This window comes from Passer montanus, unplaced genomic scaffold, assembly GCF_014805655.1.
Source record: "Passer montanus isolate IOZ18808 unplaced genomic scaffold, ASM1480565v1 scaffold56, whole genome shotgun sequence".
NCBI classification, from domain to species: domain Eukaryota; kingdom Metazoa; phylum Chordata; class Aves; order Passeriformes; family Passeridae; genus Passer; species Passer montanus.
In genome coordinates this window covers 3,100,799-3,127,401 of record NW_024370595.1, presented here as the reverse complement: position 1 = coordinate 3,127,401, position 26,603 = coordinate 3,100,799, and the positions used below count along the sequence as shown (strand labels likewise).

General features: G+C 37.4%; 1 protein-coding gene across 1 annotated transcript; it reads right to left on the bottom strand.

Annotated features, from left to right (window-relative positions):
• Positions 1-2,480: 2,480 nt before the first annotated feature.
• Positions 2,481-26,603, bottom strand: LOC120510180 (interleukin-5 receptor subunit alpha-like). Its single transcript, XM_039725707.1, has 12 exons — positions 26,521-26,603; positions 18,322-18,519; positions 16,519-16,716; positions 16,027-16,181; positions 15,725-15,872; positions 15,065-15,173; positions 14,787-14,974; positions 12,612-12,748; positions 10,965-11,109; positions 7,117-7,204; positions 5,857-5,944; positions 2,481-3,629 (listed from the first exon to the last, which is right to left on the bottom strand). The coding sequence occupies exons 3-12, from the start codon at positions 16,619-16,621 to the stop codon at positions 3,507-3,509; spliced, it is 1,284 nt and encodes a 427-aa protein (XP_039581641.1). The 5' UTR covers positions 16,622-16,716; positions 18,322-18,519; positions 26,521-26,603; the 3' UTR covers positions 2,481-3,506.

Sequence of the window (26,603 nt, the reverse complement as noted above, 5' to 3'; positions counted from 1 at the left end):
CAGTAAGATAAGTCTGATATCTACATAGCTACTGATGTTCAGGGAGAAACATGAACACCAAATAATGCTCCTAGCCCTGAGTTCCTGTGTGCTATGTGTCCTTTACTGAAGTGGGGACATGGAGTTGAAAGCATAAAACCAGAAGCCATGACATTTCACCTGATTTTATGACCTCAGAAAAAGGATTTTGACTCTGTGCATGCATAAGTGGAGATGAAGAGCAATCTATGCACAATGCACTGCCCAGTGTCTCATAACGTCCCACTTCAGTACCAGAAGGTGAAATCTTATACATGAGAGTGTCATTCAACTGGAGCAAGAGCTTCATTGACAGGAGAAAGCAAGCCAAGCTGAGTAGGGGTTGGAAGGGACCCTTAAAGACCATCTACTTCCAACCCCTCACCATGGACAAGGACACATTCCACTAGATCAGGTTGCTCAAAGCCCCATCCCACCTGGACCAGAACACCCCTAGGGATGAGGTATGCACAACCTCTCTGGGCAGCCTGTTCCACTGCCCCACCATGCTCACAGTGATTTCCTCCTAATTACTAATCTAAACCTGCCTCCATTCCCCCTTGTCCTACCACAGCATGCTCTTGTGAAAAGTCCCTCCTCAGCTCTCTGGTCAGCCCTCTTTAGGTATTGGAAAGTGCTGTAAGGTCTCTCTGAAATCATCTCTTCTCCAGGCTGAACAACTCAAACCTTCTCAGCTTGTCTTCTTAGGAGAGGTTCTTCAGCTCCCTGATCATTTTGGTGGCTCTCTTCTGGACCTGCTCCAACAGGTCCATGTCTTTCCTGTGCCAAGGATGTCTTCTTAGGAGAGGTTCTTCAGCTCCCTGATCATTTTGGTGGCTCTCTTCTGGACCTGCTCCAACAGGTCCGTGTCTTTCCTATGCCAAGGACTTCAGAAGTGGACACGGGACTTCAGATAGGGTCTCATAGGAATGAAGTAGAGGGGGAAAATCACATCCCTGCTGTAGTTTGCCTTCTTAAACATCATGACATTCCCATAGGCCAGGTGCTAGAGCTTGACCAAGTCCTTCTGGATGACATCCTGTCCCTCAGATGTGTCAACCATACCACTTCTCTTAGTGTTGTCAGCAAATTTGCTGCGTATTTGTATAGACTGAGGTGTTTAATGGCAGCAATATATCAATTTTGCTCTCAGATCGTTACCTTTCTTTATGCATGTATTGCAGATTAATCCACTATTGGAGAAAAGGTGTTGGATAGGTTTAGAATAATATTTTATTTTAAGGAAAAGTTATACCATTTGGGAATTTGCTGGTCAAATATTTCTTAGAAGGTTCCAGATTATGGGTTTTGTTTTATCAAATTTGCACTTTAGGATTAATTTTCAATACAACTGATATTATCATAATGTTTTATGTGATGTGTCTCTGGAGGCTGTTATGTTCATGTGGGCAAGCTCTGTGTATTGACCAAGGCCTCTTGTAAAAAAAGCAATTTTTATCTGAAAGAATTCTATTTAATTCTTCTATTTTCAGATAACATAATAAAATTCCTTTAATCTTTATATTCCCTGTCTTATTTTAAATCCTGGCACTGCTTTAGGACTTCAAGCACTGCAAGCCAAAACTATATAAAATATATGTATAAAAATATATTTTTATATTTTAATTGAATTTTAATGAACAATATTTTAATGAACAATATAATATTCACTGTGGCCTGATTTCACTCTATGAAGTCTGTGTTCCAGATGTGAGTGACCAGTGTAGCTCTCCTCTCCCCCTCTTAACTCACTTATATTGTGATATTTTCATTTTATCCATTCTATATCCTCACCAAGAAAGGAATTTATACGTTCATTTTGCTTTCTAAATGCCTCCTCTAATGATTTTTATCAGAAAGAAGGAATTCTTTCCCCTCCTCTTGAACAAACATGTCTGAGCCTTGAACCATGGGATAAATTGTATTGTCTACCCACAGAGATGGTGTCTGATCATCCAAAAGAAAAGTTGCTATGTTGACTGAGAGTTTTCCCCTCAGCACTCAAGACAGAGGAGATACGACAGGAGTTGTCTCACTGAAACTTGACTCAGTATTTGATATCTACAATTTACTTCTGCCTGATGATTTGTGTGAGCACCAGGTGTGGAGGGGGGAGCACTGGTGTCCAAAGGTAAGAACACCCTTACCTTCTGTGAAAATTACAAGAGGAAATGTCACATTAGCTACTAAAGCCGATTGTTCTTTTGAGGTCATTAACTGATCTTACAGCAAACAAAGTCACTTATAGTCCTTCTGTTGTTCAGACATTTCTAAACTGAGCTTTCCACTTGTCACCCATTCTTAATAATAAAGGAGAAACAGTGTAATCTTCTCCATTGTGAACTTTTTACCAAAACAAAAAGCACATTTAAGTAAATCAAGAGTCAGCACCAAAGTGTATCTTAGAAACTTTATATTTCAAACACACAAACAAAATTTTTATATTGTTATTTCTTCCAATTAATATTATTCTGACCTGGAAAAATATTACCAGTAATGAAAGCAAGTAATTTTTAGGCATCTTCCAAACCTTCCAGACAATTATGTCCATCATTGATTTAGATTTCCCACTTTCAGAAAAGAAATACCTTCCTTGCAAAATCAATTCATTCCCTTCTAGTCAAATAAACACACTCCCAGCTAAGAGTTAGAATAATCTGCCCTGATTGTATACATGAAAATGAACTAGCATAGCTCATCACCTCATGGAATCAGTAGGAATGATTCTTTAATAGGATAGGGAAAAATAAATAGCAAAAATTTGTCAGTTCTGAACTTATAACTTCTCTGAATTAAACTTACTTTAAAAAATCACAATACATCAGAAAACTTTGTTTTCTTTACCACGTCTGAATTTTTCTCGTCTTACTTATTTTACCAACTGCAAAGTCTACAACATTAAAAGACCTTGTCTTCACATGTATCTCTCCTTTCTGGTTGATGTGTGTTTACACAATGCAGTGACTCAGAAAGGGATTTTTTTTTTGTTTTGAGTTTTAGACAACACTTGTGAGATTCTCTTGCTGTGTCCAGAAACATTTATTGCTTCTACCATTTCTCATGACCACTTCAATCTGATGTTGAATAGCTAGCATGAGATTTGTATGAACAGCCAATCTTCAAAAGGTCTTGATCTATCAGACAGTGCTTGGAAGCTATTGTAGTATTATGAAATATTCACTCTAATTTCATTTTAACCCAAGTGGACCTCAATATTATGCAGACCCAAATGGACCTCAATAACATGACCGCTCATGTTTTCTGAGATGCTCTAATTTTACTGGTTTGAAGATCAGGTTTTTTGAGACAAACTGCAAGATATCGCTTTGCGTCTGTGATCCAAAGCATATTTTAAGAGTTACATGTTGTCAGAGCACAAGTTATTGGGCTCAGACAAACTCTCCTATCAGGTGTCCTTTTATCTGTTAGAATATTGTCCATCTCATGGAAAGGTACACTTGCATGCAGATAAAAAAGGCATGTCATCTCTACAGGTCTTCTAACACAAATTCCTTCAAACATTTCTGAAGTTCAGTGTTCTCATCTCTGTTCTCTTCTGCTGTTCCCAGAGTAATCTCTGAATTCATCTCCATTTGCATTGACATAGGTTGCTGTTGGATAAAAATTATATTATACACAAAATCTGCATTCATTGGTATGAAAAATTCTGTGCATTTTTACAAGCACTCAATTTATTTGGCATATATCTGGGATTAGTACAGATTACTTACTCTGTTGCAACTCTAATACAAAGATTATATTAATTACTCTGTCAATCTACAGGTTGCTCACAGGCAAATTTGTTTAGTTTTTCTGAGCCTTAATGTTATTTCTTGGCACTCTCCAGGCCAATATGACCATTGTGCCACCAACAATCACTTGAATCAAAAGATCAGAGTGTCATCCCAGTAATTTGTTGCTATCATGTAGACAATGACTCCCCAGCTATGCTGAAGTCTTCTGTCAAATAAACATTTGACAGTATTTGTAATAGTTTGGGGACAGAAAATGCTTCTTTCTCTGTCAACAACATTAAATATAGGGTTTTTTTGTGATTATATATTGAATACAAAGACCCCTACACAGCAGTTTACACAGTACTAACGTGAAGGGAGATACAGAATATAAAGCTGATGATGATGATTCTTTATTCTGCAGCCCATATTCATAGCCACAATGGGAATTATCTATAACTATATATTAAATTATAGCTAATTTGCTCACAATTACTGGTAAAAATGGGTGAGAAGGACTTTAGCACAGAAGATGTGATAAATGCACTCTTTGACCAGCTGAGCTCAGGGTCAATGTCACTTTTATCATCAAATTTGGTCAAATTATATTGACTAGAAATGTCCTAGAAATTATTCTGAATCTTGAGAATAAGAGACTTGGCCTCAAGCCAGTTCTGGAGCTCTTGAGCTTTTCTGAGAAGATGAGTGTAGTGAAGAAGAGGAGCACAGTCTGCTCTGGAACCCAGACAAAGGCTTGTGGAATGAGCTCCAGGTGCAAGTTCAAAACACTTCAATCTTTTAATTTGTCATTTGATTACATAGAATATGTGCATCATTTCCCCCATAAATTTGTTTTGAGAAGATAAAATAAACAAAACAACCCATTCCTCTTGCCTCACACCTCAAATTATGATTCCTGGATTGAGATGATCTGTGGTTTCTGTCAGAGTTTGTAATCATTTAGATTTATTATTAAGAAAAGCCCCAAACCACAATATTGGAATGCATACATCTTTCTCTTGGGAAAGAAAAAACCATAAGGTAACACACTGGAAATTGCTAGTTAAATTGCTGAATGCTCTACTAGAACATATTTTGATATTGCAGCGTAAGTACAATAATATGGCAGGATAGAGTAAGATTTACAGAAATCCTACAGAAGCTCTGAACAAATATTTTGAGCACACAAAGCAGAGAAAATCCTCATTACAGTTTTGTATTTCAATGGTGTTTTCCACCAAAAAACCCCTAATTTGGGCACACCTGTGTCTTCTCCTCATGTGTTGCAGAACTAGGTAAGAAGCAATCTTACTGTGCCTTCTAGCACACAGTTCACTGTAAAGCTTTTCTGAAGTTGCACAGGTCTAAACCACTGCTTGACTAGCACATTTTTCCCTGCAACTCACAAAAGGACAGCAACAAAAAACACTGAATGTGCAAGCCAAGGAGCTCCATTAATGACAGTCACCAAATACTGTAAATATTTAGTCCTTGTTTTGCCAAGCTGACTAAAGACTTGCAATCTGGTGTGAGATAAGCAAGCACCTGAACTCATAGTGCATCAGGTCTTTCAAAGTGAACACCTCTGCTTGTGGCTTTGTCCTGAAGCAGGGGCACAGCTGGGGTAGGTTATATTGCATGCATTGTGCAGCCTCCTCCTCCCTGCTATAAGAATGTGCACATTTACTACTGCATAGCCAGTGACTTGCAGATCGCCACAGAAAATTCCCCTTGATAACTGGCTGACATGCTTATATGTGTAATATCCCATAACTGACTATTTCTCAAGAACTAAGGGAGATCACTCCTTAAAATTTTGGCCCACTGAGTGTGGATATGCTGAAACACCTTGGAGCACACTGGAAATTTTAGTGGGGATTTAGTGAGGATTTTCTCCATCCTGTCTACTGACATCATTGGCCTATTACCTCCACAAGGTATTCTGTTCTCTTCTGGCTTCACTACAAATGCTGTACATACCTTTTTCCCTCTTTTTTTGTTTGTTTTTGTTTTAATTACATGCTGGTCCAAATGCAATGTTGGACCCTCTGATTGCAAGTAACATTATGCGTGTCAATGTGGTGAGAGAAAAAAGACACACTACCTGGTGGTGAGTCTCATCTGCTAACCACGTTTTGATATTATTTGAAGGATGTGGAACAGGTGTGGTTAAAATTTCCAGGCATCTGTACCTGCAAGACAGTGATACAGGCACGCGACTATTCTTGTCTGCAGGAACAGATCAGACATTAATGCTTTGTAATATATATTCAATTTCCAAGACAGGCATCTACTATTTCTAAAGCCATTTAACTTTTTTTTTTCTTTCTTTTCACTGTAGACACTTTTCTCAATATTTTCCCTAGGTCTTCTTTAGCCCAACTGGTTTCTAACCTGCAAGAGTTTTAAAAGGACTGGATGTATAGAAAAAAACTTATGATTTCTACACAAATAATATTTCCAATGAAAGTGAAAACTGGTGGCATGCTACTGTGTCCGTAGCTTAAAAAATTGTTCCTATGCGCTCTTTCCGTAATTAGAAATTGATAATTTCTTTTATACAAATCAGGAATAATGATTAATTATTAATTAAATGATACATTTACTTTTAATCGAGGATCCACTTATACACTGCACCTTCCAAATTTTAAGATATCTTGAGTTATCATTCTATCCTGGACAAGTTTATTTCTCAGTCCATGAAAGCCTTTGCTGCCATATGCAGATGTCAATAGGAAAGCTGTGTTGCCAGACAAAAAGTAGTGGCATAGAGAGAGTTAGCAGCATTAACTGTTCGTGGGTGTGGGGCCACTACTGTCACTTTGCTCTACTAATGGTGTTAATAGTACAGCAAAGGAAATTCATTCCACCAGCCTGACTTCCCTCTTTTATTTCTAGTAAGCTCTCCAGCTTAGAGTGAAAGACTGCTTTCATAACACCCATGGATTATGAAACGAAATTGGACAGCATGACATGCAGTTCATCTCTGGTCTGATTAATATAGGTGGCCTTGAATGCAGAACCAGTGAAAGTATGGGGTAAGGTCACACTGAAGACAGGCAGTCAGCTGTCAGAGTAAGATTTAAAAATACCATTTATAGTGGCAGAAATACATCAGAGAGTAAGGTGTGAGACTGGATCTGTGAGGTACTGTGGTAGCGGCTGTGAGAGAAGAATTACAAGTGCCAGTGTCTTACACTAGGTCATAACATCAAGCACGAGTTTGTTAGAACAATAGTTGGAAAACCACAATTAACTGCTTCCTGAGAAAATCTGTGTTTGAATTTTATTCATTGTATGGTTTACTCTCATCCTGACCCCATCCTGACCAGAATTTTATGCGATCATCAGAAATGCACACTACCTTCTACATGCATGTATCAGCAGACCTCCAAGGAAAGCCAGAGGACAAAACAATGCGAGGCTTAGCAGTAGAATATCCACTGTCTTTTCTTAAAAAAAAAAAAAAAAAAAAAGGTAATGTTAATTATATGGGAGATACTAGAATAGTTAATAAGTTGATGAATTACATATGGACTCATAAATATTGCTCTATTCCTGAACTGTCATAGATTTAAAAAATCATTTCCTGGAGATTTTTTTAGGGGAAAAGGGCTTCTGACTTCAGCACTGTTCCTTCCTCCCCTTCCTCCTTTTAGCCCTCAGCCTTGCTGCTGGTTTTGTCCAGCACTTCCTCTTGCTTCATTCTGCTCTCATATCCTGGGCATGGCCTGTCCTGCCACTGGATATTTCCACAGAGCCTTGATTCCTCTGGATATTAAACCCTCTGTCTGTCTGCTGTTGGTACTTCTGCTGCTGCTCCAGCTTCTCCTGAGTTCCTACTGCTGCTGCCTCCCATCTCCACAGACCATGGGTCCCCCACTTCTGCCTCCTCACCACTTCACACCTGTAACTGATTTAAGGAAAAATGAAAATAAAAGCATTTTGTCAAGTAAAATATTATTTTTGATTCGAGAAGCAGCATTTGGTTTCTATTATACTTACCTTTTTAATCCTGCTTGGCATGGTGCTAAAGAAATGCCATCAGTACATATTTATATTATTCAATAAATACTACTACTCTGTACCTTGCATTTCTTCCTCCAAAATACCCAAAATAGCAATGTATTTGGTTGACTCAGAAATGTTTTTCTGGTATATTTTATTTCTTGTTTAATATCTAGCTTCAGAACCACAACTAGTTTGGACTGATTTTAACTAAGTATTTTGAAGAAAACCAGGCAAGGACAGCTCTTAAAACATTTATAGTCTGAGGCCAGTTAAACAATGGTTTTAGGATCAATCTAGATTAAAAATCAAAGTATAAAAGAATAAAAGTTCTGAGTTTGAACCCATTTATTTCCACAAATTTCATATGAAACCAAGAAAAACTCAGAAACTTGTGGGCAGAACATATAAGAATATGCCTTATCTTATTTAAATTACAAAACTACTCTTTATTCACTTTAAGATCAAAAGGAACTTACTTTCTTCTTGCTGTCTGCGATGAGGGCTCAGAAAACTTATTCTGAACCACCTCTGAACCATGTAGTAGATGTTTTTTTTTTAGTTTGTGGTAATTTCTCTGCATCATTCTGCTAACTCTACATCATGCACACACCCAGGAGAAGAGGAAGTCCTGTTCTTATCATCAGCTGAACCACAAAGAGGTTTACTTCTCCTGCTTTCTTACTTCTTGCATTTTGGAAAGCAGCAAGAAAAAGAAGCACATACATTCTTTTGGGTAGACCATTTAATGGTAGGGTTTGTTTGGCTTTTTTTTCAGATGCAAATCCTTTAATTTTGACAGAAATAACAGAACTTCGAAACCAAAACAAGTGGCTTGGTTTGCAAAAATGCAGAACACTTCTGAATTACTACAAACTTCAAAGTGATCTATGAATGCTCATCAGCTCTAAAAATTAGACCAATTATTTCAAGTTTCTACATATGAATAAGCTGATTAAACATTTCTTTTTTTAGCAGAAAGTTTCTATAGTAAACAGCTCAGTTCAGGTTAAATTGTGAAGGTTTTTTTTTGAGGGCATATGCTAATTCCAAAGGAGAATTAATTTTTCCTCAAGAGAAAATTAGCAAATTCTTTTCATGTCAAAGGAACATTTCAGAACAAATATTTTAGTTATGTTTTGAATTATGTTATTTCATTTTGATGTTTCAGCTTTTTTTAAATGAAGGCTAAAATGCCTTTTTAAAATGCCCTATTAAAGAAATGCTGCACATTTGCTAGATGAAACAATAGAATGTCAAGGAGATGCAAACAGAAAGCAGGTCATGCCACGCTTCTTCAAGACTTTCAGTAGAAAGAGATCCTGTAACACCAGAAAACTCAACATGTTCCAAAACAAAAATATAGAATGGATGTTTTCCTATTCCAGTTACTTGCATAATGTCCATTTATACATGTTTCCAATTAGAAGCAAATAGAATAATTTCCACAGAATACAGAGTAAAATGGACAGAAAAATTTGTCTCAGCATGAAAGAAGGTATGTAAAGAGATTTAGCTGAGCACCTGACCCTCCAATGGAATATGTCCACAGATTCATTTTATAAAAACCACTGATCCTTCCTGAGTAGGAGGGAGGGAAATTGCTGCACCGCATGTGCAGTATGCTCCAGGGTAAATCATCCTGCTGCACTGAACACATGCAGATATTACAGCTTATGTGCCATCTGGGTCTTGTTCATCATAAACTTTTCTGAAGTGGAGGAAACATGCTGTGATTCTCAAACCTCAGCAACAGCTGTAAAGGAAGCTGGGAAGGCAGTAGTGTTGGAAACAGCTAAAGGAGACTGGCAGATGCTGAGAGCAAGTTTGGGTAGGCTGGAACCAGAGTGGGTGACTGCTCAACTCCATTTCCTTCTTCAGCTGAAAGGCTGGCTGGGAATGACTAAATCTACATGCCTCCTCCCAGAGGATCTCTTCTGATTTCCCCTGTGTACACATCAGATGTGTCTGGCCTGATGCCAGGCACACAGACCAGGCAGATGCCTCCCAGGCCATGCAGTGGTCCTAGGCTCTCTCTGTCTTTAGTGAGAGGAAAGGGGAGTCTCTAAAGAGGAATTCAAGACTCAGGGCCTGAAAATTTCTCTCCTTCACCACAGTGAAAATGAAGAGCAGTTAGGTTTCTTTCTCCAGATATTTCACAAGTGGAATGCTTTTGAAATTAAATTAATTAATTTAGGCCAAAAAGGGTTTCAGCAGACCAGTGGGATTCAATGAGGCATCTGATAGAGCAGGCAGCCAGTATCCAGTAAACTCTACAAGTGAATTTACAGTCAATCCATTTAAAACATAATGTCTTGCCTGGTATTTCCTGTCCTCAGATAAATATGTATTTGAAGCTCCAAGATTAAGAGGACATATTCCAAAATACAGTCTGTTGTATTAACTAATGATACTCACCTTGTTTTATTTTACTACCCATAGTACTGTAGGTTTTTTTTTGCATGTCGACACTCATGTTTGTCTCTATAAATACAGCCTCACACCACTGTACTACTTCCCCTCTCCCTAACCTTCTCCAGAAGCAGGAAGCTTCTGCATGTGGAGGCTTTTTTGTCGTCATGGAAAACACACCAGTATTAGGGTTTTTTTTCATAGAGGTTGAAGGAAAAGTATTGCAAGACTCTTGTTTATTTTGTGCTCGAGTTGGGGCCAGAGCACATATGTTTAAATGAGAGCTAAACCATTTCCTATCCCTGTCAGATACGAAATTATTCCATGGGTGTAATAAGGGACATTTTGGACTTGGTCCTTAAAGACTATATAGTTTGATGAATGGTAGGACTTTTGTGGATCTCTTGGCTTACTAACTCCAGTTGAAAGTATTTTTAGAGATGTGTGGGCTATCCTTTGCAGGGCGAGGCAACAGGGTGGAGGGATGATGGGGTTAGGACTTAGTCAGCTGCTGACCATTATTATTTCCTAAAGGTTGTCACGAGTCGGGTGTAACTTAACTCAGGACAACAGTTCTGTAAAAGTCACAGAAGTAGAACTCAGACTAAGGACTCTCCTTACAGCAGAGCTGTGTGAGCCTGGTGTGTGCCAAGGACCCCTAGGTAGAGTTACGCCCCAATACCAGGCTGGAGAAGAAGAGAGGCAATAATGAAGTAAATAATTAAGTAAATATAGTAAATAGTAATAACATAACCCATGAAAACAGTTATGAGTAGTAAGTACATAACTTACCATCATGAATAATTACTGGTTCACTCCATTCACTCCAGATCTTGTTTGCTATGCAAATCTCTTTCTTTACCCTCACTTGTGCTGCACATCTTTTTACTGGCTTATGAAATGGATACTTATAGTTCTCATCAGTGACATTTGCAATCTATCAAGAGAGGTTTAGGAGATTACTTTAAAATATTTTACATTGCAGTTCAAACAGATATAAACTAGGGATGTCAAATACTATTATTTACATCTCTAACTAGTAGGAAGAGATTTTCAGAACAAGTCCTTATGTCCAGATACAATTTGACTGTCATCTGATGTGTGTTAAAGCTCAGAACTGAACATGAAGACAGACTGGAACTGATAAGATGCAAGGAGGTATCATTTATGGCAGGGCATTAGGAATTTGAAAACACTGATTCCCCTTTCTTTTTTTATCACACTACATATAGGATGAACACAGTAACTATGGAACTGCAAGTTTCAAGATTTTGGTGGGGGTAGTGTGCTACACTTGCTTCTCTGTTAGAATAAAATTCATTTTTCAGCTGAAGAATGTCCATTGTTTTTGTGGCTATCCTGAAACATCTTTAATTGTCCCTATGGAAAAAAAGCACATCACTTCAAAAGATCAATTCCAAACATGGAGTGGTGGAATTTAAAGCAGAAAGATCTTTAAATAATCCCTAATCACTTTTAAATACTGAAGCAAACTTCTATAAATAAACAATGTTAAAATTTTAGGGGTAATAAGAAAGAGAGAAAGCTCTTGCTTGTAGAAGTTAAAAGTGATGTTGGAAGGCTGCAAAGAAGTAGAAAGTATGAATCTCATACATGGAGAAGCATGGAATCTTTGCTTCCTTGGTGCTAGGAAAGCATGTTCTGTTCTCTTCATACTGACTGATGTGGTGTGGATTTGACTCTGTGCACCATGTCACTTCTTTCTCTTCCCTTTAAGGCTTTTCTAGTTCTGGTGTCTATTAATATTTTGTGGTATCCAAAGCACAATATGAAACTTCAGGGGAAACTCAGCACCTAGATGGGCAAATTAGTCACAACCTGCATGTTACATGTGACATGCTGGTAATATATACTTGAACAACATTTGACCTTTGCCTTACACGGAATGATTGACTCAGTCTATGGTTCAATGCAATCCACAATCTTCTTTCTTCTGTGATGACTCCTATATTTTAATTCCTTATTTTGTGTTGACATATTTGACCTGTATTTCCTAATCATAGGATTTTCCTTATTACTGAGTTTTGCCTTGTTGATTTCAGACTTAACCAGAATTTCAAATTCTAATCTTGTTTTCCATGGTACTTGACAACTTTTCCTAGCTTTCAGACGATACTTATTTTTCTATAACAAAAAAGTCAATATGATCTATGTGATAATGATGTACAATTCAAATTTCATATAGAAGACAAAATCTTTGAATTCATTTCAATGCAAGCCTGACTCTGAAAGATTTCATAAATTTTAATTTTTAAAGATTTTAATTTTTATCAGAAAGACAAGTTGGATTATTCATTAAAGACAATGGGATTTCTTTAAAGTTTGTTTGGGATTAAATTCTGTTAATTTTGAGGGATGCCTTGTTTCTGTGGAAGTTAAATTGTACAGACTAAGTGTACTACCAAGGAAACTGATTACCTTGTGATCTGTTATTTTCACTTGGTACAAAAAACACTTTTTCCTTGCTGAACCAATAGTAGGTGGAGGTTTCCAATGAATTTTAATACTTCTGTTTTCAATCGAAACTGAGACATTGATTGGTGGGTTCAGCTTCTCTGAAAAATAAAGATCACATAAAGACCTTCTGTACCTCATGCTCTTTCTCCTATTTAAACAGATGTAAAACAAATGCAAGTACATCAGTTCTTAAAATACACAGCTGAGTGTTTTGGAGTTTGCCCCACCCAAAGAAGACAATCTAGCGAGTGACGCATTTTCTTTGAAGTTGCTGTTCAGTAAGTGCCTCAAAATAAGGGGACGTAGTCGGGGTTTTTCACATATCTTTCTAGGAAAGGCAGAAAAAGTGGAAGGAGAAGAAGGACCTCTCTGGAGTCAGTGTTGGTGTTGAGCAGACCTTGATTCTGCTACTGGCTTCCTGTCATGTAGGATACATGTGTTTTGTCTACCCATAGTCCTGGTATTATTACTTAAAAAAAAATAGAATTTAATCTCTCACAGAAAGATTACAGAAGGGGCACTTAGAAATTCTTCATAGAATCTTAGATGGGTTTGGGTTGGAAGGGACCTTGAGAACCATCTAGCTCCAAATCCCCTGCCCAGGGCAGAGCCACCTCCCACTAGAGCAGGTTGCTCAAGCCTCCATTGAACCTGTCCTTGAACACTTCCAGGGATGGGGCATCCACAGTTTCTCAGAACAACCTGTTGCCCAGAGAATTTGTCTGATTCAATCAGGAAGGTTTCTGAAGATGCTTAAGAAATATCCCTTTCTCTCTCCTGTAGAGGAGCAAGCAAGCACTTGCTCTGGAGGAAGTAGAGTATTGGAAGCAAGGGACATTTGTGTCCCCAGGATTTCAGCCTTGGATTCATATAATCAAATCTATAGTTGTTTTTTAGCATGGCAAGTGTTAGAGCACTGCTCCTGAGTGTGTGCTCAGTACTCAGGCATCCTTCTCAGCTGCTGCTGCATTTCTATGAAAGGAGGAACTCCAGCTGGAGTTTTCTGAAAAATCCCTCCCAGCAGAGACAGAAGTGCATGGCAAGTTTCTGCAGGCGGGGTCAGTGAGGTCTGGGGATGACAGGGCTGCAATGTGAGAAAAGCCAGACAGAGGCAGAGAGGGTGAGTGTCAGCATTCACTCAGACCCACCCCAGACAGGTCCATGCAGCTGCTGTGCTTGCTCTAGCAGCCTTTGAGGGCGGGGGCACACCATGAGCCCTGAGGAGACATGAGCCATGAGAAGAGGAAGAAGCAGGGGTTTTATGTTTAATCTCTAAAATGCTGCTGCCAGACCATTCTCCATTCTGTAAGGATGTCAAGAATAGGCAGCAATTTCATGTCATCCTTCTGTCATATGTCAGATTATAGCTGGCTCTGATTTCAGTGTAAAGATTTAGGTAAGCAAACAACTCTAATGTCTTAGAAAAGGTTACATGAGATCTAACTCAGAATAAATATTTAGAGTTTTGAATTATATTTTTGCAATCCCTTGAGCTATGACTAATTCCCAGGTTACAGGTCTGGAAGATGATCAACATGTTAAAGACTTAAAAGGCATTTAAACTTGCAATCTTTTCTAAATTTCAGGTGAATTTCTTACCCATGAGATTAATTCAAACTTCCCAGACAAGTTAGGAAAAGTAATTTTATATGATCATTCAAAACTCTCAATAATTAAAAATAACTGCCAAGATATTTTTAACTTAAAAAATAAGTTAAAATGCTACTAATGTTTGAGAACATTCATATTCTTAAATTCAGATTATAAATGAGACTTGTGACTATTTATGTTCTTTTTCTTAATCACACTTCCTCGGCACTATAAAAAAAGGATAGAAAATTTAAAAAATGGAGAAACAAGGGTGCAATGCTTATAAATATTGTTTCCTCACATTAGCCTATATATTATTTTAATTAAAATTATAGATAAACAGTGTTATTAAATCAGGAAAAAAAATTAAATAGACTTCAGCCCTAATCCATTTTGTTTAATGTTTGTGTAATATGCACACTAAGATGAATGGCAAAATAATTAGAATTAATATTATGATTTTGTCACACCTATTTCCTTTTTTGCTTTTCATGAAGTAACCAATAAACAAACTTTTCATAATATAGAATAATAGACAATATTTACCTATTGTCTGAGGTGTGAAAGATTTGTAATAAGATGGTCCTCTTGAACTATTTGTCAGATTCCTCACAGTTATATTTAAATTTATTTTCCTTGATGGTTGGAAATGCATTTGTTTCATATAGCATCCAATATTTTTCTTCCTTGCATTTTTTATATATTGCTGGCATGCAAAAACCTTTCCTACATGTCTGTGAGAAGGAAATATAAGGGTTTTTTTTTTAATCAAAGACTTAGGTCCAAAAGCATGGTTTCATACTTATTTTGCTAAACATCCTTACTTGTATGAGAAAAAGATCTGGATGTCTTCAGGAGCTTCTGCTTTGATGTGCCATGTGCAATTGAAAAAAGAAACATTATATATGATGCACGAAAGATTCTGAATGTAAACTGCAACAAAGAAATGGTAAAGAGAAAGTCATGTTTAGTATAAATTGATTTCCGGATAACAACCTGATGATTGCCTTTACAAACCCATTATATTGGCTTATTTCTAGAAGCATGAAAAAGTACTATGTGAGAAAAAATAGGTCTTTTTGCTTTTTAGACAGTGCAGACTGGTAAGCATATCAGCTACTAACACCAAAGCCTTACTAACCCACTTAAAAATAAATTAAAATCTCTGATCATTTAAGAATTGCTGAAATAATGGGATACAGAGGGCAATCTTTATGATACATGAGTTGCTAGGGAAAATGAAAAGAGTGTTTGGGTCATACTGACATCTTTCTCAGTGGAGCTGGAGTTTTCTGAATCTGAAGACATCTAATAAAGGAAATAATTCTGCAATATCTCAAGGTATTATGAACCATATTCTTAATATATCTGTGCAAAAAAAAAAGTAGCAGAAGATAATAATGAGATTTCAGAATTTCTCCAAGTAAGACAGGAAATTATCATAAATGCTTGGATATCCTAACAACAAGCAGGAAATAGCTGACCTGGAGGTGCCTCATAAGTAAATTCTGTCCAGTCACTCTCCTCAATCATGTCTTCTGTTTCTTTTGCAAAAAGTTGTGTCTTAACTTTAGCATTAAAACCAGAATGTAATTGAAGACGTATTATTTTTTCCTTCTCCTGCAGTCTTTCCTAAGAGGAGGAAGAAGAAATTCCATGAAGGCAGACAGTCCTAAGTATTGAAAGAGAAATTATGCAAACTCATCTACTGAATAATACAATATATTATTTTACTTTACACAAAATACAAAATATTTATTTTATGTGCAACCTCTGAAGAACTTACTTTCCTTTCCTTAGAGGTATTGAAGAACTTATAACTCAAAATATACTTCACAGTGTATTTCTTGGTTTCTTCTTTTGTCAGGTTATTGTTCCAGGACAAAATAACTCTTGAATCATCCTTGGTGGCCCACAGAACATTATGTAGCCTAAGTGCATCTGCAATTACAATGATATTACATAGAGAGAGGATCCTCCACTGTGTACACTAAGGAATTGTCTCTCAGCAAGGCTTGCATGCCCACTAGCTCTACCAGGACCTCTGTTCTTGCATGGAGTGGGAGCTTCTGAGCTTTGCTGAATATGACTTTCAGCAATGGGAACCATGCTGCTCTTTGCAGCTCTCAAAAATAATTGATTCACTTTTGCCTTTCTTGGACACCTCTCCTGCTGCAGGTCTCTGTTTCTCTCTCTGGGCTGTAGAAAGTGCTTTGACACATTCGGATCAGACATGTGGGAAGGTTAGCATAGGGTGAACTGTTAATAGTCTACTTACCCTTTATGTCTTCTTTTCCACTTGCCAGAATTGTGCAAAACAATGTCTTATGTTGGAAAAAGCTTAATATCAGCAGGACAGGAATGACTGCAATGCATGCCATAGCAAATGTTTTGGGCCACAGGTCTGAGGAATCTGAGACTTTACTTCCAAGTTTGGTTGAAAATGTAGTTAGAAGATAACTTTTTCATTTTGCATCTGTGAAATATTAGGAAACGGTCACCTACATGCTTAAAAGGTGTCTCAAGTACAAAAGGTAAATATGAAAATACATCTATTTGACAGGTCTTGTTGATTGGTGCCTGCTGTCGCCAGGATGTTTGCATTCAAGCCCACTCTTTGACTGGGTGCCAGGGCCAGAGAGAACGTGTGCCACTGAGCACTGGTTCTGAGTCACAGCACAGCTTTGATTGCAAGCCAACAGCACAGATATGACACTACTGACACTGCAAGTGTTTAGGCAGTTCCCACCTGACATAACCATGACAAGATTTAAGCCCAGTAGCTCCACTTGTATGTGTTATCTGGCCTCTTGTGACCGTAGAGAACTGTCATTTCTAGACTGTGACTTGTTATCTGGTTTAGCAGGATATGAACCTTAAGAGATGAATCCTGCCATTTGAAAAAGTATCAGCAAGAGAACTTCAGGTGTTTGCTAAATTTGGAATACAGTGAGCAAACAGATTCAGACTGATCAAAGTTAATTTTAGCAAGACAGCATTGCTTTTTCTCTGAAGTGTCTCATTCAGAGATTGCTTTAATGTTAAACAACATTTGATACCTTTTGTGTTCATATGCCTCCATGTTCAGAGACTTTCACTCACTGACTGATTTATCTTGGCTCTGATTGTTTTCACTTTTAAATTCTCAGACATACTGTATCCAGGGATCAGCACCTGGAGCCATATCAAAAGGTTCACAATACATTGGCTAATAAGTGGCACTGGTCATGTACAGGAAAATGTGTGAATGTTTAGCACATCAGAAAAATCTACAATGGGGTTTCCTGGAGAAAAGAAATACACATACACTTAAAATTACATACATATACAGATTAATTTATAATGCTATTTTATCACAATGCAGTGAAAAGGAGGTCACTTAAGGAATACTGCCCTAGTTATGAAGAGCTGTGAAAAATCATAGCAGAAAACTGTAAGGCAGAGGTTTCCCCATTCTGTTCATTCTGGAGTGATCTCAGCTGTAGCACCAGCAGCAGCTACAGTGTGCAAGTCACACTATGCACATGGCCAGCCAAAAAAAGAGTAAATCCTCCTGCTTGGTGTGCCCTGGTAAGGAGCCAATTCTAATTGTCTGGAGAGGGAAGGGGTGAGCTGTGCCATTATTGCTGTGCTCCTAGAACAGTATGGAGTGGCAAGAGGAAAAAGTCAGGAAAAATATAAAATAAAAACAAAGAAATTTTGATGGTTTACTATTCAACATATAGTGGCTCATCCCTCTCCATGGAACGCAGCAATCAAAAACAGTCCTAGGAACACCTAAGTACTTTATTTAAATAAGCAGAAATGGAAAAATGAGGATGGAAAACACTAAGAAAGTTAAAATACCTGTGGCTAATATTAACATGATTTTTTTTGAAAACACAAGTCAAAAGGGGATGTGGAACAGGAAAAGGAACAAAATAAATCTTACAGTAGCAACGACTTTTGGTGTTAGAAACAAAAATGGACATAATTTGTACAGCAATATAAATACATTCATAGCTGGAGAAAGGACACACAGGGACAGACAAGGAAGACTTTTAAAGTAAGTCTGAACAAGCTTACAAAAAAGCCAACCAACCTGATTCAAAGAAAGGCATTTCAGGTGAGACCAGTGCTGTTTCCCAAAGGTGAGTTTCTCCTAGGAGTACCTTTTGTGTAGGACTGAGAGGCACCTCTGCACTCAGTGTGCAGTGAGCACTTGCACCTTCTCCCAGCGACACCGCGATGCTGGGCAGTGTGAGCAGGCTGCAACAGGAGCTGGCAAATGCATAGAAAGCTACAAAAAAAAACCTATTAGCGGTGCATGCACAAGCTCACATCCCTAATTCAGCAGCTGTAGGTGCTGGGGGAATACTTAGGGAATGAGCTGCAGGAGGTGGCCAGAGTTGGGGATTGCTCCTGAGTAACATCTCCTGTTCTCACTGCTGCAGGCAGAACAGCAGAAGGACAGCTGGGCTGACCCCACAGGGTATTTCTTATGTTTATATACAATTAATTAGTCCACAAAAATAGTAAAGTGAAAGCGCTGCAGCATAATTACACCCAAGGTGACCAGGAGGGAACAAAACCTATCCACACATAAAAAGCTTTTGATTCACAACTTGTCAAAGAACACATATTTTCATTTATGCCAGCATAGATGAGCTGAAAGACAGAACATTTCTTCTCAGACATATGCAGACAGGGCTTTGTGTTCCTCATCCTGTGCTACAAAGACGTTTGAGTTAACATTTGGTGCTGAAATTCAGTCCATGATGTGCAAAATAAAATTCAATGCCTGACAATTTTTTTCTGATAAGACTCTCTGGCTCTTTTGTCTCTGAAAAAATTCACACAGGCCAAATATACTTGCAGACAGACCAGTTAATTTAGTGAGATAGAAATTATGTCAATCTAAATAATCAAATAAATAACAATAATGCAAAAAAGCAACCAAACAAAAAACCCCAAATTCTTTCTAAGCTGTGTCCTGTCAAAAATGGGGCTTTAAAAAAATACTATATATATTTTACTATTTCTTTTTTTTAATTTGTCCCATCTCTTTCACTTCTGAGCTTCAACTACAGCTAATACCTGTTGGTTGGTGCCCAGCAATATCTGGTTTACAGTAGTGCATTGCTGGAGTAAGAGAAAGGGAATAGAACTGACAGGAGCTGCCAGCTCATCCACCACTGCAGCTGCAAATGTTGTTTGTACAAAATCCACCTGGTGAATTTGGGAAGTAGACAGAGAAAGAAAAATGAAAATAGCTAAACTAGCTTCATAAAATTTAAGAGCTGTCAGTTCAAGTGGCAGAACATTAAACTATTTAATTTTAAATCTGCATTATATGTGTTTGAATAAAGCTATTTTTGAAAAGTTTCTGGGGCTAATTTTTATATCCTCCTAAATGCAAAAGTTATTTTTTTAAGAAATAGTATACATACATATATATTTTTTTTTCTTTGAAAAATAAATAGTAAAATTGTCAAAAGAGACAATTTCAGGTTGTCTTGAAAATTACATTATGCCAAATTTGAAAAGTAAATGTAACCATTAAACAATGAAATCTTTTATTCATTGTTATATGAATTCATTGTATAATGCACAGTCTTAAATGAAGGCAATCACTGGGACTGTTTGTCTGATTAACATTACCTAAAACTTAGACTTCGTTTAAGGTTGTCAGGTCATATTTTTCAACACTCCCCATCCCCATCCCATATTTAATAGCAGAAAATGTAGAAATTGATCAATGAATGATTAAATAATCAATATAGGTCAAATGAAATTTAAATCTCTTGGTAGCTGAAGAGTCAAAAGAGGAGTACCATTTACATTCTTTTTTTCAAAACTTACCTTGATTTTAATGCTTGTTAAACCCTGGGTACCTATGCATCGTTTGGCCTGAGAAGGGGGACAGATCAGCACTGGAGAATGTCTTGATGTAGGACTACAATGAGAAATCGATTCAAGAGACTTCCCTTTTTGCAAGGCACTCCCTCAGAAAAGCCCATTGCAAGGGCCACTTCCCACTGAGGGGCTGAAACACACCTCTGAATAAAACAAACACTGCCTGGAACCTCACCCAAGGTCTTTGGACTTCTAAGGAGACACATCTCTGCATCATTAACTCAGAAGTCAGAGCTGTTACTATTTTCCCCTTTTTGTATATGGAAGAGAAAGGTTTCAAAACTTTTAATGTATTTTAATAAGCTTTTATCTTTTAAGAAGAAGTTAGATTAAAGAAGAAATTAAATCACACAGTTCAAATGGGACCTATGAAATTAAAATCCCAGAAAGATCTTACCCTGCTTGCCATTGTTCTGCTGGTTTTTAGTGGCTAATATACATCTTTCAGAGTGCACCAAATTAGACCAAAAAAAAAGTCATAGAACTAATAAGGAAAAAGAACAAATAAATCTTGCATCTTGAACAGGTCTGTTTAATTCTTCATATCTGAGGGTTTGCCCAGCCTAGTCTCTGAAATTTCCCTTTTAACTGGCTTGCTTTATAAAGCAAGTTAATTTCCAGTTAACACAAATGCAATTGTGAAGACACAGTGACAACTTACAAATGTCATTCTGGGCGGAGTTGACTGACTTGATAATAAGTGGGCTTGAAATCAACAACTTTGTTCAGACACACTGATATTTTGCATTCCAACTTTCCAGGTTAAGATGGATTTGGAGGGATAAAAATAATGGATAAAAATTGTGGTGGTTTTTTTTTTTGGTTTTTCTTCAGTTGGTTTTTTGGGGGGTTTTTGGCGGGTTTTTTGTTTTTGTATTTTGGCTTGGAATACATATGAGTCATTGTTCACATAAAAAAGTTTATTCACTAAGAGTCTGACCCCAGGTTTTGGTGCAAAAATGAACTTAAGGTGTCAAGACTGCAATATTTTTTGCCTTTTCAAAAAATGCCAAATTTAGACAAAATATTTCACAAAGGGCTTCTACAAAGGGCTGAGAGGTCAAATAATATAGTTTTTGTCATTTGCTTGCTGGTGTGATCTTTTCCAGAGCATAGAAACTAGCTCTTCTTTGTTTTCCCCATCTTTGGGTACTGGACACACAGCAGAGAAATGCTGAAAAAGGAAGAATCCCATAAAACACCTTTGAGGCTTATTCAGTGAAATTCTAGAAACCTACAGATCTTCATTGTAATCCCAGGCAGAGGCTGTTACAGTTATGTATAGAAATAGTTTTATTCTTTCAGTATGTGTGTTAAAAATACATGTTTCAAAGAAAACACAAACAAATGAACAAACAAAAAAAAAATCCAACTATAGAAATGTTATAGACAAGATCAATTAAATGTTTTGGCTTGTTAATAGTACAGTCTTAAAAAGAGCTGCTTTGTCCTTTGGGTGCATCTTTCTTTCAATAAAATATTTTTGACAGTGATTACTCTGACTGACTTATATCTAGATTTTCCTGATACATAGCTCCAATAAGTTAATCTTGATTTAGATTAGAAGAGCATATGTTTAGGTCCATGTGTTTTTTGATTTTTTTGTGGATGCTAGGTAGTACAATTCAAGGTAAGGCTAAACCAACTTTACCTCAAGTGCTTGAAGCCAATTGCTTCCTTGTTCTGGTGTTAATCAGACATGATCTTATGGTGGGGATGTACAAAACCCACATTTTTCTAATGATGAACTAAGATAAAGGGAGGTAAATGCTTCTGGAGAACTCTGACTATATTTAGAAGTATGTCTTATTTAAGTGAGAAGAGTGTGAGTTGGAATCTCAAATCCAACGGTACTAGTGCAAACCTGACCAAAAGTCCAGTACTCAAATTTTTTAATGTAGAAAACTTCATTTCTCCTTGTATCTTCTGTTTATCAGAAAAACATGAAAATTTTGTCTGGTTAAGGTGTGGTTTGTACTTTGAATTAATGCTAGCAAGTCCACAATTGCAGTATGTTTCTTCCTCTTCTCTTACACCATAACTCACTGCCATTACTGACTTCAGAGAAAAGAAGTTAATTACCTTACACACATTTTCTGGAGCTCTCTCAAAATTTTAAATAATTAAAGATTTTTATTTTATTTTTCAAGTCTTCATATGTTGTTAATTTATTCAGGAAAGTCAGAATGGTAGGAATTGAAAACCTTTTTTCCATCCTTAATAGACTCTCACACTGAGTTGTGTTACAGTTTCCATCAAAGCGATGCATTGGAACCACGTGTGGATTTGGGCTGATCAAAACAGCCAGTCATGAAAATAAAAATATCCATAAAGGTACTTCAGCAGGGTTTAGGTGCCTGAAGAAAGGAAGGACTGCAGTGCTTAGTGCTTGACAGCCCTTTCTGTCTCAGTCCTCTGAACCCTGTGTGGGGCCAGTGAAGTCCCATGCTTGTGACTAAAGGACAAGGTCTTTCGCTTCTCACAGTCCCTGCAGTCTAGTTTGTTCTGGCAGCACAGCTAGTGTTTGCAATCATGTGCTGGGGATATTTGGGGTGGTCTTGAGTTCCACCTCTGTTTACACCAAGGGAGGAAGAGGGAAAAAACTCATCTTTTGCTTTGTACTGAAGTGAAAATGAAGTTTCAGAAATGTGGGCTGTTAGTAACACATTTCACTGCAAAGGAGTAGTGAGGCAGGCTTGAAGGATAGCTGTAAGGTAAAGGGAGAGTCCTGAAAGTGATACATGCTTGTTAACAGAAGGGAATTTTGAAATCACAGCTTTCTACTGCAGTGACTAAATTTCCACCATCTGGGTCTCTTAGTTCTGTTTTTAATCTGATCTCATGTTTCTGTTTCATATAATAGGGATGGCAGTTGTCATGCAGCCTTCTACTCTGAATCTGCAGTCTCAAAATGTAACATTTCTTTTGTCATGGATTATTTTGTCATACTTTTCAAACTATGTGTATGTGCATACACCAATGCCAGGCTTGAGAAGAGATCTCCTGGAGGAGACATCTCTGTTTTCTTAAAATTAACAGTTGCAAGAAATAGCCAGCTGTTGACAGTGAAAGTCAGCCTTAGAGACAATGCCTCTGCTCCAGTTTCTCTCAAATCCTACAGGAGATTTATGAGAGAGCAATGTGCAGGTTTCGGGTACACTGTAGGGTATGGTGACCTTGCATCAGAGTGAGAAAGAGTCCTATAAAGGAGTGCAATATATAGCCATGTTTGGCCTTGGCTAATCAAGAGAAATCAGTGAAAGATTTCAATTATAAGAACAGTGCTGTTAGTGTTGTGAGTACAAAACCATTAGACTAATCAAACCCATTTAACACCTGCCTTAGGATATCCACTGCATTTAACGGGAGAGATGGAGGAGGGCATGAATACATTAAAACAGATCCTTAATCTTTCCTGAGTGAGGAACTGAAACACAGAGAGATTATACAAGTTTTCCAAATCACACCAGATATATCTGAAATAGCTAATTGCTACTATTCTGTCATTTCCGTTTTAAATTTAATGAACTACATTAAAAAAAAAACCAACCTCCTAACACTGGTCAGAAGCTGATGTCTCATTATGCACACAAATTTCCTCTGGGATGATGCTCAGACTCCTGATGCATCACAATAGTTGTGACTACAAGCAGCCTAAGAGAATAAGGCTTGAAAGAAAGATTTATCTTTTATCATTAAAAAAATAGCTATGAATCCTGAATATTTCTAGGAAGATATCCTTCTGTATTATTTCAAGGGAATTGGTGAAATATAGCCTAATACAGAGAAAATTCCTAGGCACTTCAGAATATATATAGCATCACCTGATTATTAATTTGTGTAACTATTCCTGATCAGATATTCAGGTGCTGACAGCAAAATAGTTAATGTCTGTTCCCCCTGTTAGTATAAAACCTTTAAAACAAGAAAAGTTTTCTCCATTCTACTCTTTTCATGAATCATTGTTAAATTATGTCCATGTTGCTTCTATACAATTAATATAAAAATGTCCTTCAGAATTATTAATTCTATTTTTGTCCCTTGTTGGTATGCAGAAAATATTTCAGGTACTCAAGAACACTCCCTACAACATTTTTAAGCTTTAGGTCCTAATTTTCCTAAAAATGCCACCATCAAGAACTAGGACTGGCACTGGCAAAACATTTATTGATTTACAAGTAGTTACTAAAAATCTGTTTCCTGTCTTGATTTCTGATATTAAATAAAATGTCTTCTAGCGTTCCTGCTAAAAATGCCACCATCAAGAACTAGGACTGGCACTGGCAAAACATCTATTGATTTACAAGTAGTTACTAAAAATGTCCTATCTAGATTTCTGATATTAAATAAAATGTCTTCTAGCACTCATGTTTGTGCTTGTGGCCTAACCAAATATGACAACATATATGAGGAGATGGCATTCTCAGTGAAGACAAGTATGTCAATGTTCATTATAAAACCAAACATAGAGAAGAAAAATGTCTATCCACCTGCCATAGCCATCATTCTAGGAAAAATTTTCTTACCCTTGTAATACTCCTCCCTACCTATCTGCCCAGAGCACAACAGTGAACACTTTGTTCAACATTTAATACTCAGTTGAAAGAAAACTGACTCTCAGCCAAAGAGTCTGGTGATATAAAATTCATCAGAGACAGGCAGAGGGAAAATGTCCATCCATCTGCCAAGTGAAAGTAAATAAACTACTTGTTTGTGGAACAGCTTTTGCTCAGTTTCAAAACATGTCAGCTTCTTCACAACTGAACCATCTAAGAAAATAATTCTTCTTGGTCATTTCACCCAGAGAGATATTCAGAAATTCATTCTCTATTAGATAAAGACACATTTCTAGGGACTTTGCTCATCAGTATTAATTATTGGTCAACATTGATAATTGTGCTTGTTCAAACTCCTTATTGCTAACCTGGAGCTCATTAATATAAATTCTTCCATTGAGGTCTTGTGTTGGCTCAGCCTCTGCTCAGGGCCAATACACTGAGAAAGAAAGCCCACTGAAAGGCAGTTTTGAGAGACTGGAATATTAAAATGGTTAATGACTTAAATCAACAGGCTATTTGCAAAAGTTTCAGGTACTTTGATTACCTTGACCATGCCCAAGGTAATCATCAGGTGCAGAGAGGGTGCACCATCACCAGCAGAGGCTACAAGCTGGGGTTTGAGCCAGGTAAGGGAAGAGGCCTGTAAGAAGCAGATGGTGTGAGGTGGGACGTGCTTTTACCATGTCATGTGTCCTCCCTTACACAAAGGACTCAGTGAAAACTCCCTCCCAGATGAGGGATTTCACAGGCATTCAGATGTGGCCTGAAGATATTTATCCCATCTGATGGGCCATAATTGACTCAACTAAGGTAAGACAGAGGCAGCTGAAATGTCTTATAAGGTGTCATAAACCATCAAAGACCCCTTACTGCCTCGTGATCCACAGTCTTGCATCAGACAGTGGAAGACTCTCTGCCCCACGGGTGGTGTCTCAGCATTCTCACTGAGCCTGAGCATATATTGATGCACTGAGCTTTGTGGTTTTTGAGTTTCCACCATCCCCAATGGATTAAGACTCTGACCATCACTTTGACCAATAGGCATGAGGGATATCAAAATTGCAACAATCAAGTCTTGTTTTGGGGTCTATGGGTGGTGATATCTTTCTACTCTTATCCTTTCTTTCTTTGCCCTTATACATTTTCTTAAGTGTTATTTTTATGCTTTTATATCACTAGGGATAATAACCAAAACCTGCTTTCCATTGCAACCAAGAGAAAGAATAAACCATGCCTATTAATATTTCTATTATTTCTATTTCTATTTCTATTCTTTCTATTTATATTATTTATATTACTTATATTTATATTCACCTATCAGTCAATGTCATTTCATTCTAATCTCCCTGGGGTGGATTGTAACAGCAATAAGATTTGAAACAACTATATTCTCACCCAAAAGATTGACCTATCTACTGAAGCTGTTGTTTGTCATCAGTTAAAAAAAAATAGCTAGGAAATATTTTGATAAAGTCCTAAAATCTTACATCATTAATAAATATGTTTTATTCTAAATTTTAGAAAGATTTGTAATGAGAGCCATCTGAAATCTGCACCTCTGCTCAAAATAACTTGAGAGTGCAGAGTGGGAGTTATTTTTCAGTATCCCAGTGGAGGGAACTTGATTTTTCTGACTAAAATATAATTTTTTGTTTGAGGATTAACAAAAAAACAATGAGGGTGGAGGAGAATCTGGGTTTAAATCTGTCAGACACAGAAAGGCTGCTCCAGCACAGATAAATGAGGGAGGGCTCCTGCCTCTGGAAACTTGAGAGAACCGAGTGAATTGTGCTGACATTTTAAAAAGAAATGTTGTTAGGACTTACCTTTGGCAGAGGTTCACAGCGGTTTCAGTCCATCCATGGTTTTCACTGCCCCAAGAAGGACACATGCTTGTGTGATTGAGAAG

Coding starts and splice junctions, on each gene's coding strand:
- LOC120510180 (XM_039725707.1), bottom strand. CDS start 16,621: ATGGCATGCATTGCAGTCATTCCTGTCCTGCTGATATTAAGCTTTTTC. Junction 14,975..15,064: donor CAGATCTTTTTCTCATACAA/GTAAGGATGTTT, acceptor TCCTTCTCACAG/ACATGTAGGAAAGGTTTTTG. Junction 3,630..5,856: donor CAGATGAGACTCACCACCAG/GTAGTGTGTCTT, acceptor TTTATCCAACAG/CAACCTATGTCAATGCAAAT.